The following is a 21084-nucleotide window of genomic DNA, read 5'->3' as shown; positions in this document are numbered from 1 at the left end:
AAATTTATTATTTTTTTATAAGATTTTTTTTATTTAAGAAAACTGAAGTAAAATTTGTGTATGCACTAGTGGGAGGCTGCTTTGCGCAGGATGCCAGCTGTATTATGGGTACCACAACGGCGCCTATAAGCATTATTGTGTTTTGGTCGGAAGGGCGCTGTAGCTAATGAAATTACTGGGTAAATGAGACTTAACACTGTGTGTCTCAAGGTGACGAGCGCAATTGTAGTGCCGCTCAGAGTTTTTGGGACTTTCAAAATCCCTGAGCGGCACTGCATTATAATGGGCAGGGCGTATCAATTACCATTTGTTTTGATAGCTTAAAACAGTTTTTTTTTCTAGATCTAGTGTATATGAGAAATAGATATCAAGAGTAGATGTTAAAAATAAAGAAATATTTAATGTGAGTCAACCTACTTAAACAAATTCAAATATTTTTATTCAAAAAAGTATTTAAATAATCAAAAAACCTACATACTAACAATTTACTTATCTAATCAAAGTAAAGTATATTTGTTTAGTATAAGCTTTTGTTTTTAGAATAAGTTTTCTATTTTAATGTAAGTTATAGTTATTATATGCCTGAAATAAACGAATCATAAGAATAAAGTAAATTGTTAATAGCATCGGATAGCCCTGATAGCTTCTGCAGTATAAATATGGTATTAATAATAGCTGCAATGCCCATAATAGTATTCGGTAGTACATAGTATAATAGAGATATAACATCGTTGAGTTAACTTTAGGGAAAACAACTTCAGTTGTCTACAAGATTATTTTTATGCGTGTACTTATGTCTTAGCCTATGTTAGCCATGTTAATGTGTTTTCGACTACTTGCTAGCAAAATATTTTTTTCTACATAAAAACTTAATGACTTTTAATCATACATAAACCTTCCGTAAAGCATTATATAACTGATAATCAAAACTAAGTGACTTTGTTTAGTACGTATATCGTCAAACGTCAACATCGTACCCGGCAAACATTATTTTGCCATATAAATTAAGTATAATATGGCAAAACAATATCCTATCCTACTAAAATATTACAAATGCGAATGTTTGTGAGTTTTGTTGGCAGTGTCAAAGATAATAGATAGGTTAAATTTTAAAAGGAGACTGTTTAAGTTAAAAAATAAATTCAAACGAAATATTGTGCATACACTCTGTATAGTGAATAACAATCGCCGACGGCGGATTCCCAATTTCTAATATTTTTATGGTACTTTAAAAATCTTATTACCAATTTTTAAAACAAATAATAAAATTAATATGTTAAATTATCATAGGGAGTGACCATAACATAACATTATAAATGGCAACAATACTTAGCAAGCATTATGAAGCTACATCAGTTCGTAAAGGGGCTTTGATATGGAGAGGAGAGAAGAACTGATAAGAAACTCCCAGCCCATCTTTCTATTCTAATATATTCATCATTATACTCTATATAAATATTATACTATAGTAAGCCTTCCTTGTCAGAGAAGCTCAGTGCGCCCTAGTAGTGGAATACTAATTTTGTACGATATTATAAAACCCTGTGCACTTGTACAGTTTTTCTTTTCTTATAATGATCCGAATATGGCACAGTTACTTCACCAAACTGCCTAAGTTAATAAAAATACAGTTTATTGATATTTTGCCTGACCTCTAAATGACGAAATGCATTGATGACAAAATATAACACGTAACTTTGAAAGAACTTCCTTATGCGGAGGCTGTGGGTAGATTTATCTGACGAAATTGGAGGTTAGTAGAACTCAATGTTCCGCCGTGGATCGGTAACCGGACTGAGGTCATTTGATAACCATTTCTTACTCACAATAATAATTATAATTGATTGGGAACTTACTCGTGCGTAAATTTTAATGACAAAAACTTGATAAAGCGGAATTTCCTTAGCTAAGACCAAATGTTGGATTCATTTAAACAAGATTTGCTGTTTATTTATTTTTTCGCAACATTTGTTTGAATTTACAGACATTCATGTACACGAATACCGTTTCAAATACCACAGTGCCTCAAGATGAAGGTTTTCAAACAGTGTGTGCCAGAGATGACTTACTGTACGCAGACGTGTTCGCTAAGTATGGGCCTTATGAGGTCGCTCAGAGGGCTATGCTCTGAGTTTCATTGCGAGATCGGATCAGAAAAGAGGAGGTTCGTAGGAGAATCAAAGTTTGGCAGTGGGTCGGTTTAGTTCAACGGACTGATGCCCATTGGGCAGTAAAGTCCTCGAAAGGTGACGATGTACCGGAAAATGCAGTGTATGTAGCCCCCCACAAGATTGACCGGAATACGTTGGATGAGGGCAGCGCAGGACCCATCGTCGTGGAAATCTTTGGGGGAGGTCTTTGTCCAGCATTGGACGTCTTCCGGCTGATGATGAAGATGATAAACACGAATCGGGCCTCGTTTCTTTTCCAGGGATGTATGCTGAGGTCATTTTTTTTCGCACACATAATGCCGTAAGCAACCGGGTGCTAATGTTGTTGATTTGATATGATTCATTTGGTATGATTAGCCCTTGAGATTGTTTATATATATTAGCTGCGGGTGTAAATACCAACTTGTATTTGAAACAATAAGCGCGCATCTATACGTTTGGCGCCATTTCACAAGTTACGTCATAGCTTGTCAAATGCGGTTTGATTCACGATTTTCGTAATCATTATTATAATAGACTTTTCATACGGAAATGAAGCGGAGCGGCTTGAAGTGGTAGTCAAGAGGTCGGTGTCGCATTAGTCCGTCCCCTCTGTACCTGAAGTATAACCAACCTCTAACCTATTATTAAGGCTCTGCTGTCTGTCCATCTATCTGTCAGCAGGGTGTATCACCGTAGTTAGTCGACAAAAATTTTGACAGAGTGTCTATTTTTAATAATAATATTGACACACTTTTTACACAAATTATCTTGCCCCAAGCTAAGCATATATAGCCTGTGTTATGGGTTACAAGACAATATAGATTATATTTAATACAATATACTTACTTAAAAAATACATAAATTCCTGTAAACATACATATAAACATCCATGACTCGGAAACAAACATCCATATTCATCATATAAATGCTTGCATCTACCGGGATTCGAACCCGGGACCTCTAGCTTAGTTGGTAGGATCGCTAACCACTCGGCTATACAGATCGTCGTTAGTGCCGCTATATTAAGAAATAATAAAAAAAAGCTGTGAAGTCAACATTTATAAGACATTATAAATTATTGTAGGGCTCTTTCTTCTATTTCCCAATAGTATTCAAAAAGCATTTCCTTACTAGAGCATTTATTTTTAACAAAGAACGCTGACAGTATTTCCGCGTTGGAACCTTAAATATTTAACGCCTTAACAACTGATCATCATGAATTTCTGCACCACGTTGTCAGAGGTGTACAAAAACGGATAAAGGATATATATATTTTTTATGGAATAGGACGACAAACGAGCGTACGGGTCACCTGGTGTTAAGTGATCACCGCCGCCCACATTCTCTTGCAACACCAGAGGAATCACAAGAGCGTTGCCGGCCTTTAAGGAAGGTGTACGCGTTTTTTTTGAAGGTCATTTGTATTGAAATAAAGAGTTACTGAGGGAGAGTGAGACGTAATGAACGTAGGCAAAGTCGCAGGTTAGAACTGTTATATATCTTGTACGATGGTAAGGGACATTTGCCCTTGTCTGACTCGGGCTTACCGCTGTTTCATTTGTTTTTTTTTATAAATAAAACTAGCTGACCCAGCAAACGTTGTATTGCCGATATTAAAATCGCGATACAAAAGTAACTGTTGATCGTGATGGTGTGAAGTTGTATGTATGTATTTAATGCTGACTCATAATCAAACAAATTTAAAAAAAAATTACAAAAAAAAATGGTGTGGACCACCCTTGACATTTAGGGGGATGAAAAATAGATGTTGGCCGATTCTCAGACCTACCCAATATGCACTCAAAATTTCATGAGAATCGGTCAAGCCGTTTCAAACGAGTTTAACTACAAACACCGCGACATGAGAATACATAAGAACACGAATTGAATCACTCAAATGGTTGAAAAATTACGTTAAAGTTAACTGACCTACAAAATACAATAAATTAGTTACTACAATTTTAAGGATTTTTAATCTAACACATTTTTACTACCAAACAACAACAACGAAAAGCATAATTTACGCTCAAGATTAAGGCAAGCTGTAAGTATTGTTTTGTCTGGTATTATAGAAGATCCTGGGCACTGGTGATCACTTACAATCAGGTGACTTCCTATTCCATGAGAAATTAGATATGCAATAAACAATGGCGTTCTCACATAGAACTGGCTTTTCTTTCTCAAAATACTCATATTTACGTAGTTTTACGATTTTTTCTCATATGAATCCGTTATGAAAATATTTCGGCGTCTTTCATTCGATTATTTAATTATTATTTATAAAACATTGTACAGTTTATTCCAAGCAAGAAATAATTATTATTTACTAATATATATAATAAAAGTAGTTCAAAACAATAATTATTATATAAATAATAAAAGTAGTTCAAAACTACCGCTGTATGCAAATTACAGTCGCAGACAAAACGTTGATACGTTCCGAATGGACACGCCATAATTAATTCAATAATTATGTATTGTTCAGTGTGAACTAGCAATAAATTATTTAAAGTTAGTAGCTGCCTTAAAATGAGTGGTTTATAGGTTTGTCTTCAAGTATGGAAGAGTGAAGGTAATATGGAACCAATGTTTACGCGGATCAACTGATAGTAATCTCCCCTGATTTATTGTACATTGTTTTATTAAGTAAAAAAGCCAAGATGCCATAGTTATAGTGAGGAGAGGCGAACTACATAGTATCATATACCAAATCTTGCCATAAATACTGAAACAAAGAAAATAAGTTCTATTGCAAATAACAATTATCACTTTTACAGTTAGTTAGTTTTAATACATAAACATAAAACAATTTAAAATGTAAAAATCTTATTCGAAGTGGTCTCTATGGGCTGCAATACAGTCCTTTAAACGTTGAGGCCAGTTATCAATAGAAGCACGCACTTTTTCTATGGGAAAATTCTTCACTGCCAATCGTACGAATTGTTTTAGGGACTCCAAATTATCAAAGCGTTTAGAGCAAGCCGTACTCTCTAAAACTGACCATAAATCGTAATCCAGCGGATTAAGACTAGGCGACGACGACTAGACGATGGCCAGTCTTTAGCTCTGATGAAGTCCGTTTCTAACCAAGACTGCGTAGACCGAGCTTTATGACCCGGCGCCGAGTCTTGCTGAAAGGGCCCTTCTTGATTATTGAACATGGCATTGTTAAAGGCGCTTCACTATCTTCTCAAGAATGGTATCTTGATATAATTGTGCCAATGTTTAGATACCCTTTTTCATAAAAGTATAGCTCAGTCACTCCTTCATAGCTAATACCCGACCAAACCATCACATAACACTATACACCCACTCTGTCGACTAATTGGGGAGATTTCTTAGAGCTTTGAGCATAAATACGGTTATTTTGTTCGTTAAAATGTTGCTCAGATGTAAAAAAAATCTCATCCGTAAACAATTTTTTTTTCAAAAACTGTTCAGTAGTTGTTTAATTTTTTACCACCCTATTATCAGTTAAGAAATACGTCTCTTATAGGTTGCAAGTCATCTTTTAAATTACGCGACATGGTTCTAGGTGCTATCTTCATTTCCCGAGATATTTTTTTAATTTCGGACAGGATATCTACGAATTCTTTCCCTTTTGCTTTCAGCACCTTTTTGGTACGAACACTACGTGGACGTCACAAATAGAGGAGGTCTCATTGTGCCTTTTAATAGCCCGGTACACAAATATTTTACTAATACCAAGCGTATGGAGGGTTTTATAAATTGCATTTAGCTCCATACCTACTTTGTATAATGCAATCACAGCGATTCGGTTCTCTTTATCACCCCCCTCCATTTCAATATAACAAAATATTGTACAATGCATTGGCGCCAAAATGAGAAAACAGACAGAATCGAAATTCAAATGTATTATTTTTTTATATTTAATTGTAACAGTATTTATGGCCAGACTTAGTATTGATTGTGTCCTGACCCATAAATTTATATTTCTAGTTAAATATAATAATCATTGCTTACATTGTTACGGTCTACGGAAAGACTTAATGACGTAGGCAGAAAAATACCGCAATTTTCTGACATACGTCATTGAAGCGACATACTATCACTGGAGCGATTACAACAGTGGTAAAACCAATGATTAATAATTATTGGATCATATCAAACGATCCATTATCTGATTTACTAAGTATAGTAAAGAATTATTTTTTAATTTGTTGCACGTGATCAACAATTGTTATAATTTCAAAAATTACCATTATCTTTCCACAGGATTTTAAATAAAACAATAATTGAGAAAAAGATCAGATAAATAGTCCAAATTATTTAACAAAAGAATGAACATTTTGATGTGTAATGATATTAGGATATCATTCCCATCATCTGATATGATCATGAGCGTTCCTCGACAGTAGGTTTTTCAAGGAATTTTCTTACACGCACTTCAAAGCTATGGAAGAAGCTTCTTATGCGGTGTTTTCAGGATAATACGACATGGGTACCTTTAAAAAAAGCGTGTACACCTTCCTTAAAGGTTGCCGCTCCTGTGATTTCTGTGGTGTTGCTATAGAATGTGACCTTGTGACTACTAGGTGACCCTTCCGCTCGCTTGTCCCTCTTTCCCATAAAAAGGACGCTTCAGTCTTAGTATTTCGCAGTTTAGTTTGTTGCGGTTTCAAATAATTGACTGTAGGAATTTAGTTTATCATCATTGACTAATAATTATAGTAACACGAAGCAAGTATCATTTACTTACAAACTACAAGACACTGGCATGATAATTGCTTGAGAATTGCTTTAATGTCAATAATACTAATAAAACTCTTATTATTATTGTTAAAGTAAAGATCCTGCACCGCAGCACGATGTTGATTTATATTTACTTCTTAGTATGATACTGATTTTAAATTTGTTAGTGATCTCTTGTTCACATGTACTGACATAACACAGCGTGCTCGTCTTTTGGCCGTGACATAAAATGAGTCGGGGTTCTGGTTACAAACGTTGCCTTCTGCGCCGATTGGAAAGCTACTTGACAATATGATATTGTCAAGATGCGTATCACTCCGGCTAGGTATAAAATTGATGTTGTTTAAGCACATCGATGTAGATGTGGCGTTCAGGTTCTTGGGCATCACGGGTTATCGTGCCTAAAATCAGCAGGCAGTCGTCATGTCAGCATTAATGAAGACATCCAGGCAGGGCATTTGGCGCCCTTAACTTTATACCAGCTGTTTTAGAGCCAAATGGCCCGCTGCGATGGCAAGCATCCTAATGGAATGACGCTGGTGGCTTGGGCACGGGGAAGGGCGCTGGTGTGGGACGCGACTTGCATCGACACCCTGGCTCCGTCTTGGGTTGGTGCTGGGCTGCTGCTTCGACTGCCGACGACAACAAGTATGTTGGTCTCAGTGAGTCATACATCTTTGTGCCGTTGGCTGTCGAGACGTTTGGCCTGGGCCCCACGCGCCAAACGTAGGCCCGGAGGCCTACAAAGGCGCGGAGAATTATCAAAATACGACAGTATACTTGGTACGCTTCCACGTAATGATAGTTTTAATTTTATGTAGTCATACTATTGTAAATATAGTTATAAGATTTGTTTTGTTTGAATAATTAACTCTGATATGCACTGTTCTAAAGAATAAAAGTGTTTTCTTCTTAAAGGCCACATTTTAATTATTTATTGGTGACAGTTGGATGACAGCTTAGTGACAGCGTACAAGTTTGATACCTACATACCTTGTACATACTTTGTACGTACCTTTTGGAAAGACCGACGTAATTTACACATTTCGTTTCATACTTTTTTGTTCGTCATAAAAATATAGTAACGAGGGGTTTCCTAATTGATTTGACAATATGGAATTAATAGTTTCGTGAGCCTGCATAAAAAGAACTGAAGTTATTTAGTACCGAATATTTGTCTATAAAGTTATTTATCGTCCTTATCCCATATATTCATTTACTTTCTATTTGTGTACATAAGTTTCGTTCAAGGAATAAAAATATAGCTGCAACCTTCTAAAATGCAAACTAAAGAGGATTTCTGCCTGCAGTAAGATGCTACCAAACGCCACGAATTAAAATATTATCGTCATGAACTGGACTTATGGCGATACGGGAAGTTACAGTTTGTCAAGAATCTCTCTTCTTGATGCAATCAATTTATACCAGGTCGATATGATATGAATACCTCAAAATAACGTGTGAAGAAGGCCCCGCCAAATCCAGAGGAAAAGAGTATCGCTAGTGCTAATCACTAACCCCCTTTTCTATCCCAAAAAAATAATTGAATTTTGTTTCATGGGTTTCTTGCCAGTTTAGACCTTTTATATTTAGTTGTATACTTGTAGGTATGCTTTATGATAACCGTAGAGATTTTTCTATATTTTTAGCCTGTTCTCGTAATAAAAGTCCGAAATTGTATCCCGAAAGCTCTAGGCATTAATATTAATGGCATCTTTGTTTCAGATGGTTCCATGGAATAATGTCAGCGAAAGAAGCTGAACATTTGATAATGGAAAAAGGTCGCAACGGGTCCTTCTTGGTGAGGGAGTCTCAAACTCATCCCGGTGAATACGTGCTGTCAGTGAGGGTGCGTGGAAGAGTTACCCATGTAATGATAAGGAGACAAGTGAGTAATTCAATAGATTTTAAATTTTTGTGTATGCATAGCTGTGGCCCTTGATTTTGTCCGCATTTATCATTGTAACCATATTAGTTGATAGTTGTATTATACAAATTAAATTTTGGTTACAAATTAAACAGCCACATGCATATACATAAACAATCATATTATATCAATAATACTTAAGGCAGCGTTCCGTACGAACGGAAAATCTTTCTCAAGAAGGAAAGTTTTCGTTCGACCGTTTTTCTCCGACTTTTTTGGAAATCCGATAACCACGAAAAAGTATTTTAATTTTTCGGATCTATATGTTTTAGTATATCACAGCCATAAACAATGTTTCTATTGGTAACAGAATTTTGATTACTGGTTCAGTAGATCCAGATATTACCCCCTACAACCTTAACTTTCACAATAATAGTATATATTATGTTCCTATACAACATTTTCGGGATAATAAATAGCTAATTTTCATATTAGCATAGAGTAACACATACCAAGATTTCATCGAGATTAGTTAGGGTGTTCAGCCGTAAAAGAGAAACAGATTGACAGACCTGTTTTCACATTTATAATATACTAGCTGACCCGACAGACGTTGTTCTGTAGATAATAAATAAAATACTCTTTTATTTTATTTAGCCCCGCTACTCACCAGTCAGGTCTGCATTTCTGAGTTGGGGTATATCATCAGAGGTATACACCAAGATTTCAGCTTGCCTCAAATACCTACCCAAAAATTGTTGCCAGATCTCCTACTATTATATATATTAAGATTATTAGTATCAGTGAGTCAGTTGAGGTCGAGCAGTTATTGTGAGGTAACAACTTGTCTGCGAAATCTGCTATTGAGAGGCATATTGAAAAACATTTTTATCAAAGGCAATTATTTTTTTCACAAATCGTATAAGAAAATAACAGAATTAAATTATTTTTAATATTTTAGATAGAAATGTGATTATGTGTCTTTTGTATACGTTGAATATAACACAATATTTAACAAATTCCTTTATCACCATTTAATAGGTACCTAAAAGTAGTTCAATATGTCTCAAATATGAAAGAAGAAATAAATTCAAGTCAGTTAAACTTCTCATGTTCGTTATTAACAAATCTAAATAGTCAGTATGAGTCCCAGTTCTATATAATTATATTTATACAATTTTACTCGTTACTAACTCAACCTTCCCCGGCGAGGGACAGACGGCGTGGTGACGTAAAGTCTACTACACGGTTAGATCTCTGGACCTGCGGGCCTACCATGAACTCTTATTGCGATTCAATTGACAACCTAAAATGAACTGCTTTGCTATTTCGTACCACGACGTGATTAGAGCTATCTAATTTAGTTTGATGTCAAATCAACTAATTAAATCGCAATGATGTCAATTGAATGTCAAAAATAATATCAACTGAATCGCAAACTGATTTAGTTCGTTCATTCATTCGTACCATGAGGTGTTATTTCAACCTAAACTGGATAGCTTATTTGTCAAAGTGACCTATTCGAAAAAAGTTGCTACTTTCTTAGAGGAAAGTGAATCGTGCAATTGCGCAATTTTAAAATGTATTTTTAATATTTTCTACGCATTACGTGCCAGCAAGGTACAGAGATAATGTGGTCATGTAGTACATTTTTAAACGCACCAATCAATAGTACCGAGCGCATGCAAGCTCACAAACTATTGCTGTTATCCCTTTTCAAATGCTCCGCTCTTTAGAAAAAATAAGAGAAAATATTAGGAATCCATTATTACAAGTTATTTCGATTGTAAATGCAAGTTTTAGCGCTTACTATAATATTGATAGCAATGTGTACATTGTACAGCTTGATATAATTAACAAAGGTAAATTTTATTAATTTGGTAGTAGCGGTATCTACGAGTACACCGTTTGAATAAACATATAATATAGTATTAACAATATTGACACTCTTTTGCAGAAAGTATCTTTCCCCCAAACTAGATATAGCATACACTGATTTTAATTCAAAATTAATAACTTTTCCATACACATATAAGGACTAATTATTCGCATTCTGATAGTCGTCTGTCTGTCCCTCTCCGAATTAAATCTGAACTGAATAAATATTTTACATTGCCTCTTATTCACGAAAAACATAATAAACAACTAGAGTAAATGCGGCAATGTATAAATATAGCAGTCGAAGCTTATTGTGGTGTATTTTGTGTCATGTTCCATATTTCGGCTTTGGTTTTATACGACGTGATTTGTCTATGTGTAGATTACATCATTGGTTTTCCTTAGTGATACGTGACTTTAACTTATTTGCTGAGGCATACCTAATTACTACCAGTGTTGAGTAATACTAATAGATTGAGGGTTACATAGTGACCAAATGTCAAAATGTTAAATTTCAGCCGAATCTTATTGGTGTCTGAGATTCCTTGGCAAGAAACTTTTTCTTTCATTCTTTGCAAATTTTGTGGAATCTTCTGGCAGGAACTAATACCATATAGTGCCTTCAAATCTAGTCACTAGGACTAGGAGATTTGAAGAACTGTCTTCAGTTCCTCTCCTAGTCACTAGGATCTAGTGATTCCTCTGGTGGTACAAAGAGTATAGGCTATGGTAATCACTTACCATCTGCTGAACTGTATGCTTTCCCTTCTCTTACAAAAAAAATAACGTATAGTTGATATTTATTAGCATCAGAAACCTTCTGGGATCAAAACTGCGACTCATTTCTCAGAAGTGCAAATCATTCAAGATAATCAGCATAAATTAGGTATTGTAAAGAATGATTTATATAACTGTTTTGAGTAGTGAACGTACGTGGGATGCAATAATTGTAGCGTGTAAAAACGCCATCAGAATTAGCAACGTACCTACTTCATTGTCTCTGTTTCCATACTGGGAATGCGCAAAAAAAAATTATTGTTGGTGTGTAGTATGAAGCATCGGTTATTTAATAATTTTATGAAGTGCGTAAATGGTAATAGAACATATTATCAGTGTTATATACATTATTGTGAGATTTTTAAGATATCCACAAATCTGTTGTTATTAACCATGCCTTTTTTAACATAAATGTGTCACTGATTGTTATACAGGGCGTCCTAGTCCTTGTGAAGCACCTTAAATATTGTACATGTAACATTTTACTCAAAGAAAACTTTATTTTAATTGATAAATAATTTAAATAGAATTCATAGATATTAAATAGTTGCCTGGTTGAAGCGAGAGATCATGATAATGTCAGTTATACAACAAGGTTATACAACCTTATGGTAAAGTCAGCTTTTCTTTTGTGAACAAAATTTACATCAAATGTTAAAATTCATGGTATCCTTTTACTTCTGATGTTATACAAATAACATAAAGTGAGCCTTATGATGAAGCCTTTTAATAGGTATGATAAAGCTACAGGGTATTTTTCTCGTGTAGCGGGTTCGAATCTAGGAATGCAGTTTAAATTGTTTTTTAGACTAAAATAATGACTTCAGTAAAATGTTACATCTAATATATTTATGGTACTTTCCCCTGTATTCTTCTTTAAGCAATATGGGAATTTTCGTGTTGCATATTTAAGACCTATTTAAGAAATTTATAACTCTGAACTTCGAGAAAATTTCAAAGAAATTAACATAATATTAACTATGAATGATGGCAATGATTCATTTTATTGTTATTAATGCATTTTCTTGAAATTCTGGTATTTATGGTATACGAACTATAAGAAAAGAAATAAGTCTGATTGAGCGAATCATATGTTTATACAACTTGATCTAAGAAAAACTTACAAAAGCATATTTTTCTAAATATAAAATAATTAGTACACCAGTTTCCATGGTACGGAAATGACTCTATAAACGATATCACAGCTTTGCCTAGCTAGGTATTGTTTGAACTAAATATTCACATATTTAATGTAAGGAAAGGCCTACTGGGTTCTTTGCGTCCGTTCTTCTCATGTCTGATGCATATCTCGTCGCAAACATGGTATTTTTTTATGGAAAAGGAGGACAAACGAGCTTTCAGGTCACCTGGTGTTAAGTGATCACCGCCGCCCACATTCTCTTGCAACAACAGAGCAATCACAGCAACGTTGCCGGCCTTTAAGGAAGGTGTACGCGCTTTTTCGAAGGTACCCATGTCGTATCGTCCCGGAAACACCGCACAAGGAAGTTCATTCCACAGCTTTAACCGCACTGTGGAGGACCACCACACATCCAGATGGTAGATTCTCAATTACAAATACTTAGAAATTCCACATTGCATATGAATATTTAAATATGAATTCTTAATCAATTATGTAAGAATTACCGTGTATCGTTTAAAATTATCCCAATAAAGTGATACAAAATTACCTTGAATAACGTTTTACATTGCAATAATTTCAATCTTTTTCATTTACTTTGTATTTAGGTGTATAAAAAAATGAACGATCATTAAGGTTATTCTATAATAATTATTGTATTTGCCTTCTGTATCTGAGTCTGTTGAAAACCGAAGTTCATGTTATATTTAGTTACTAAAATAGATTATGTTTTTGAAGGATTCACAAATCGGCTGGACAGTTTTGACATAGGAAGTTCTGAAATGTTTTACAACTTAAATATTTGACCATTCTGCCTTTTAGATATTTTCACTTATGCTGCTATCCTGGTAGTCAACTGCAGTATTGCTGTGTTGCTTGCACTTATATTGCTATCTTTTTCTATCCTATAGCGCTATCTCACGGTTGAGGTGGAGCCTGTTATTTCCGTATCTATTAAATGTCAAATTTATAATAAGTATATTATAATTATCATTTTTATTGATTCTCAAATTTGTGCTTTGTTTGAAATATGGTGTACTATAAATTTTCAATAAATTTAAAGGTATATCGTTATGGTTAAAACATTATAAACTTAGGTTTACCGTTACTGACGAAAAATAGACAAGTTTTTAAAAATTAAAGAATATCTCTCGAACCGACCGAACTTTAAAAATTAACGATTATCTAGCGAACCAATCCTATATGAACGAGCGTGACAATGCAAACTTATTATTTGATACATGATAAAAAGTGTGCAGCGTGCCTAAAGAAAGTTCATCTTTAAAAACTATCAAAAATAAACAGTGCTGTAAAACTTCCTGAGCAGCGTTGGGAACTTTTGTGTAGGGGAAAATCATGTGGATTCGCGTCATCGACATGCACATGACTGGGGCACGCGTAAATAAATAATTAAAAATATATTGTTACACTTTTTGGACGAGTTAAATCTCGCAAGTTAGCGTCACCTAAAATGCTTATAGCAGTATATATGTAGCTATACAGCCGACGTATTGTGCAACATTAGTGCTGTGTATATCTTATAAGTAAAATTAAATGGATTTAGTGAAAAGTTCAGTGTGTATAAACTGCATTGGATGTGTGCATAATTAAAATAGTGTTTTTGTTTGATTAATATATATATTATTGAGAATAAGATTTAATATAAAACGAAATAAATAATTTTATTGTTCTTAAGCACTATGAAATTTCAAAAATTTGAAATAAAACTTCTATTGGCAGTGTCTACAACTGCCAATTTTTTGTATTAAATAAGAATATCCTGAACAGACAATTTTAGGTGATGCCATAATTAACTGGTATTGTTATGTCCTTTCATTGTGACGTCTACCAAACTTATTTATATTGTCTCGGAAATGAATACAAGTCAATGAAATATAGCTTTCATTCATAGACTTACCCCCTTCCCCTTATTCATAATAGTCTGCTAACTTAAAGCATTGCTAATTCGCACTCTGTCTTCTTCTATTGACCTAAGTCAGAATGAGAAAAAACACTCCTTAGCGGCTGTTTAAAGTTAGCGGACCATTATGAATAAGGGGGTTACAATATAGTAGCGTAACGGAGATAAAGCGAGATAGAAAAGGAAAGTGACCTATAACCACGCTTGGCATTAGCTCCTTAATATTTTGAATATTAATCCACTAGGTAACCTCTCATTTACACCAAGGTATAATACATGTATTTTACAAGTTTCATACAATGTTCAAGTACAAGTTTTGTGTATACAAACTACATAAATAACTTGTTGTAGACAATATATATATAATTAAATTTTGTATGAAACTTGTTGGATGCAATTGTTCGTGGACTACTAGTTGTCTACATGTTTATGATCTCTTGTATGTAGATTGTATCTAAGCTTGTCACAAATCACTTGTCACACACATATTGACAAATCAAAATTGGTCACGCACTTAGAATATTGACACTAAATATTCTAAGGTCACGGTCAATTATCGGGCTGTCAGGAGGTCGTGTAAACGTTAGAATGTTCTAAAGTTTCATCACGTTTCCACAACTAACAATTTATGAATTCCTAGTATTAAAGCGATCGTATTCCAACTTAACAACAACTATCGAAGTGGAAGTGAGTTGGACATATAGCAAGATGTAGAGACAATAAATGGACCTCAGAGGCAGACCTCACTATGTGGGAAGGACCAATAGGAAAAAGAGAAAAGAACATCCTAGGAGAAAGGTGGATAGAAGACAGATTCAACCGACAGCAGGAAACTTACGGAAAAAGATAACAATGGATAGGCACAGAACATGCTGGAGGAGGCCTATACCCAAGAAGGGGTTCCAGTCAATAATTATGAAGACAGTACAAAATAACAGTTATTATCAGTAAAAGTATATATTTTTTTACATAATTATGTAAAAATTGATCATATTATATACATGCTATTTATTATTATTATTTTATTCCAACTTAAAACTTAGACAACCAACCAATCACAATCTTGATTCGATAGAGATTGTTTTGGTATCAATTGTGTTTAAAAAGACTTTTGCACAAAAAAATTGTATAATAGCATCAATTCAAAGGATTTCTACTGATATATTATATTTGCATCCGAATCTGATAAATTTTAAGCTTTGTTTTTAAATTCTTAATATTCATTTTTTTTTTCAAAAATTATAACGAACATTCACTTAATTTGCCGGCGATTTAGCTTCCGCACCTAAATCAAAACGAGAATCACTTTGAGGGCACTAACACCTCACTTACAAAGCCATGTAGGTGTATGTAAATTTGTACAAAATGCGAATTAATGAGTCACAACTGTTGCTGTTCTTAGAACCAGTCTTAGTGAATCAGTTACCTTCTTAGTCAGAATATCTTTACAATTTTATTAACAAAATGACCCCCACAGGCCACGTAGAGATGTTAACACAGCTCCATAAAAGGCTGGAGGTACCGTATGTACTGCATATTTTCACGATCTTACGACGATAATTCTAGTCAGATATCAAATGTAAGTTAATTTCTAGCGTTTATAGCTAATCTGTGTGCAGCCACCGATGCATAATTTTTTTTTATGTTTAAACAATTTCTTTAAAGGAAAAAGATCAGTAATCTTAGTGCCTCTGCAATATAAATCTAAATTATATAAATTTTGGTTTTGCTATTAGTATGTACGACGTAAAATTTAATGAAAATAATCAATTATAGTTATTAGCGAAACATATCGAAATTGTGTTACAACAACACCAAACTGGTTTTGTTATTATCATATTTCAATTGTAGCAAAAAATTCGATTAAATAGCCTCGCAACGTTTCAGCATGTATCGTGGACTGATTGCACCAGGTTTGTAGAAAAAGCGGGAGCTATTAATTTAATTTCCCATTTTTTTGCAGTTTTACGGGACGGATTTTTTAGTAGTTTGTTTGCGAAGGGAGCAACCACTATTATTAGCCAAGAGTATTTAATGAATCTAGAGTGAAGGGATTCAACGTACATCACTCGAGTAACAGTGTTGCTTTTAAGTTGGAATCTCTACTTTGAATGTCTTTTGGAGTTAATATAATATTTAAATTCTCACTATTTCAGGGAGACATATTATTTTTTAAGACCTAGTAAAATTGGATTTCAATATACAAATGCGAATTATATCGGAACACGGAATGAATCCGCGTATTTTATTAATTTCTTTGAGTTTTTTTTTTAATTGACTCGCGCCCGATTAACCAATTTTTCAGCCAACAATGTTTTTCAGTATTCAAAATCAAATGTTTGTTTAGTCATTAACAATTTCCACGTTACAAATTTAATCACTTTTTTCTTTACTAGATGTTATAAAAAACTGCAAGCATCTTTGCAACCACTTTCTCCATTGTCATCCCCCTAAACAAAGAAGTCAACTGCAGCATTTGTGCACCATATAGACCAGGATCCCAGAAGTTTTCAGAAGTATGAAAATGAATCCTGGTATTGCAATTGCCCACTTAAAAGCATAATCGTCACTCTGTCCACGTAATATGACATATTCTTCTGTGCGCGTATATAAGCTCTTGCAGGTTTATGCTAACTAAGAAAAAATTATCCAGATATAAATGATTTCAGTCGCTTATTAATGTCAAATAGGCAAAACGTAGTTTTTTTCAATATTTAGTTAATTGAGACAGTGGATCATTAGTTATTCTTACTGTTGAATAACGTAATAAAAATAAGAAAACGTCTTCAACTTATAAAATTGAAAAAAAAAAATCTCAGTGAGTCTCAAAAAAGACACCAAACACGCGAAAATTTAAAATTATGACAAGTATGGATGACAGTGTGATAATATTTTAGATGTCCGATAGACATTTTTTACTTATGCATATATTATAATGTATTTACGCGTATTCAAACAACTATAAGCGTAGGAGAGAGCAAACAATTTATAATTTATGTTCGTGAGAACGTGTTATCATTATATTATCTCGGGCTCTTTTCTGCGGTACTAGGCGCACAGAATTTAGTAGCTGCTAGCGGCTAGGACATGCGCGTTGGATCTAGATTAATGCACATGATCAGTGCATCCAACATCAACTAACTTCACTCTAGTCATCTGTGACGCAAGGTTCTGTGTTCAAACGCGAGATGCATAGCATTGCATTGAGAGGAACAGGAGAACATAAGATAAAAGGTGTTCGACCGGTCAAACTTGCTGCCGATTGTCAGAGCTGCATCGTGCATTTGCGCAATAGTGTTCTGTCTTTATCATGGCGGAGAGAACTGTTTTTAGTGTTATAATGTTTTATTTTCTCTAATTTTATAATCAACAAATAATATTAATAGTGTGTGTGTTTCAAAATTTGATTGAAATTAGGGGGTTAGCTTGATTTATACCTACATAAACCAAAAAATGGCGGAAGTGATATGCGTATTTATAGTGTTTTAATTGTTTTAATTGCTAAATCTCTATAGACGTGGTTGTAAACTTTTTTTGTGTCAGTAAACTGATTTGAGATTATTAATATGAAAAAATTGACAAAATAAAAAGTAGTTCATAAGATAGTGTTTTTAAATTTACGAGTAAAACTATAAAAACACGAGCGGAGTGAATTAAACAACCGCATTGTCAGGTTAGTTGAACATTTTTATTTTAAATAATTATTAATTTTATTAAATTTTGTAATCTTAAACAAAGTTAGTATCATCTTTAATATGCAAAAAACCGGTTGGGAAGATATTTCTGACAACGCAGCTCACTTGATCATCCTATATATATATATATTTTAACGGTCCTTTTAAAGTAGTCAGCGCTTCCATATCGTCTTGTTTACAGCACGGCAGGATATTCATTCTATAAAGTGGTCGTACGAAGAAGAAAGTACTAAGAATTATACTTACGGTCAATTTAAATTGATTATGAATTTGTTTGAAGATTTAAAAGGTTTTGTTATTAGGTCCATCAAACAGCTTGATGAGTCAGACAGGATTAAAGCCATGTTGGTCTTATGTGATTCAACATATGACACTAATAAGTTCTGCGGAGGACATTTGTAATTTAAGGTTATATGGAATTTAGGGATCCAAACTATAGAACCAATCCAGCTATTGTTGGATAATTTAGATGCGTCAGTGTACAGAGTCAACCAATCAGAGCCATCAGACCAATCAGAAGATAGAATGGAATTTAATTTAAAATCATTTACATGTTTTAATTTACGGAACTGTCTACATCCAATTTACCAGTGGGAGGCTCCTTTGCACAGGATGCCGAGCTTTCTCAAGGTAACGAGCGCAATTGAATAGTGCCGCTCAGAATTTTTGGGCTTTACAAGACTCCGGAGCGCTTCTACATTGTAATGGGCAGGGCGTATCAATTACCATGAGCTGGACGTCCAGCTCGTTTCGTCATTCTCAAAAATAAATCTATAAGACACACGTAAGCTTCTCCAGCTCTTTATGACTATTTTATTACACAAACTATTTCTTTAATTAGTGGATATTGATTAGTCACTAATGTATTAAATATGAGCTCCTACCTAACTAAGCAATGGTTATAACTTATAATTATTAGGGCTATCTTTACCGGAATGCAAACAAAATATAAACAGCTTTATAGGGAGTTACTCACCCGGTATCTGTATGGAGTCTAGTTTGATAGCTTACGGTAAAGCTATACACTTTTATAATAAAGTCCCAGCCACTGTTCAGGGATTATATATACATAAATTTAAATGTTTTATTAAAAAATGGCTCTGTCGTAAATCCTATTACTCCACAGCTGAATATCTAAGTGATCGGACAGCCTGGGACTAGATTATGATTATATGACTATATAAATATATGACTAACCTTATAAAATTACAAATAGCAGTAACGAAAACAACCTCAAAATTAAATCGAAAACTGTGTTGTAAAAACTGCCCGCCCAAAATGGACATCTTTACCAAAGCGAGCAATACAAAATTATTATTATTACCAGATTTTGTCTGATGCACAATGTGACATACCTTCGAATAAGGTTCGGACTGGACCGCGTTTGAAGGTTCGGTACAGGACCAAATCCGACTTACAAAAGATACATACTGAAATATTTTTTGGAATTAATATTCTTTGATATATAAAAAAGTATTATCTTGCTTTCCTTATAAACGTCTGTCACAACTTGCCCTGTGTTTTTTTCATTTTTTGCCGGCGGCTTTTTCTGCCGTGAAGCTGTAATATAGGATTATTGTGATTCAATCTTAAGGGTGCCGTAGCTAGTGAAATCACTTTGCACATGAAGCATATTATGTCTCAAGTATTTCATGAATCCTGAGCTTTGTAATGTCAGTGGTCTCGTCCCTTATTATAGTGAAAAATACCTTGTTTTACATATTATATATACATTTTATAGCAGATAGAAAAGATACATATTATAGCAGAAACAAAACTCACACAATGACAATTGCGATGTCACTCAAAATTTTTGATTCAATCAAGAATCATCATTATTTATGAAAAGGGAGTATTAAATACAATCAGGTGATGGCTCATCAAATCACAATTTCTCAATAGATTATTAGCCTTGGAAGTTTCTAATTTACATTTGAATAAACAAATGCAATGTATTCCGATGCATGTGTATTGCAGTCTTAATGAAGGCGTCCTTCGTGACCTATTTACATAATTGCACATAGTTCATTATATCACTGAGACATAAGAAGCATCATATCTATGTAATTCTTTGAAAAAAAATTTACTTACTACTCTTTGTGTTAAAAAAACATTGAAAATGCTAGGTTTCTTTTCTTGGTATAATAACGATATATATATCACAAATAAAGTATGAATATTAATGTTTTTATTAGTAACCAGTCATATGAATAACACTTACATCATTGAAATTATAAACATTAGTACAACCTACGTATAGTGAGGCCTTGTTGAAGGTACAATAGGCGTCCATTAGATAACAGTACTGGTCTAGTTATTGTCCCACGCTAAATATATAAACAAACAAAATGGAATCATAACAAACATCTTTTGGCCATGAGTGTATTTCTACCATCATCCGTGTGATGTATCAATAATAAAACCGTGACTAGATCCAAACAGATTTCTTGTTTAATATATTGAGGAAGGTGACATGGATTGTTGGTATACTTTACTACTATATTCATAGAACAACTGTGAACAAACTTATATTTTGGTAATCGATTTGTTATGTTTTTAAAGTGATAATCTTGATTGGATTAACACACAAATAAAATTTGAAAAACAAAATTTTATGAACGATTCGGGATTCTAGCCCACGACATCTGGCGTTCCGTGCCAGTGTTCTAACAAACTTGTTCCAACTGAGCCAGTTGGCTCTGTTGGCGAACGGTTGTTCGAGTGACGTATCTTCATAAAATCTTGTATGATTTGTTCAACTCTCAGGTTGTGGCTTCATCTACAGGATCTACTTTACAGTTGATAACCTGCTCATTCCCAATATTTGCATATTAGGAAATTGACTTTAGATGTCGCTCTTGTAAATCTATCAATTTGTTATATTTTTAAAGTGATAACCCTTACATCTTTAATGGAATACTTTGTTTTTCAAACTTTAT

The 21084-nt window shown here is 33.9% G+C and overlaps 1 protein-coding gene across 1 annotated transcript in view; it reads left to right on the top strand.

The window, feature by feature from the left end:
- The window catches only part of LOC126978660 (tyrosine-protein phosphatase corkscrew-like), a 42967-nt gene that overhangs the window by 8044 nt on the left and 13839 nt on the right, over positions 1-21084 (top strand). The window contains exon 2 of the mRNA XM_050827650.1: positions 8592-8754. Coding sequence (XP_050683607.1) covers positions 8592-8754 — 163 coding nt within the window. The remainder of the gene's footprint in view (positions 1-8591; positions 8755-21084) is intronic.

This window comes from Leptidea sinapis, chromosome Z (genome assembly GCF_905404315.1).
Source record: "Leptidea sinapis chromosome Z, ilLepSina1.1, whole genome shotgun sequence".
Taxonomy (NCBI): Eukaryota; Metazoa; Arthropoda; class Insecta; order Lepidoptera; family Pieridae; genus Leptidea; species Leptidea sinapis.
This window is presented reverse-complemented; position numbering and strand designations above follow the sequence as displayed.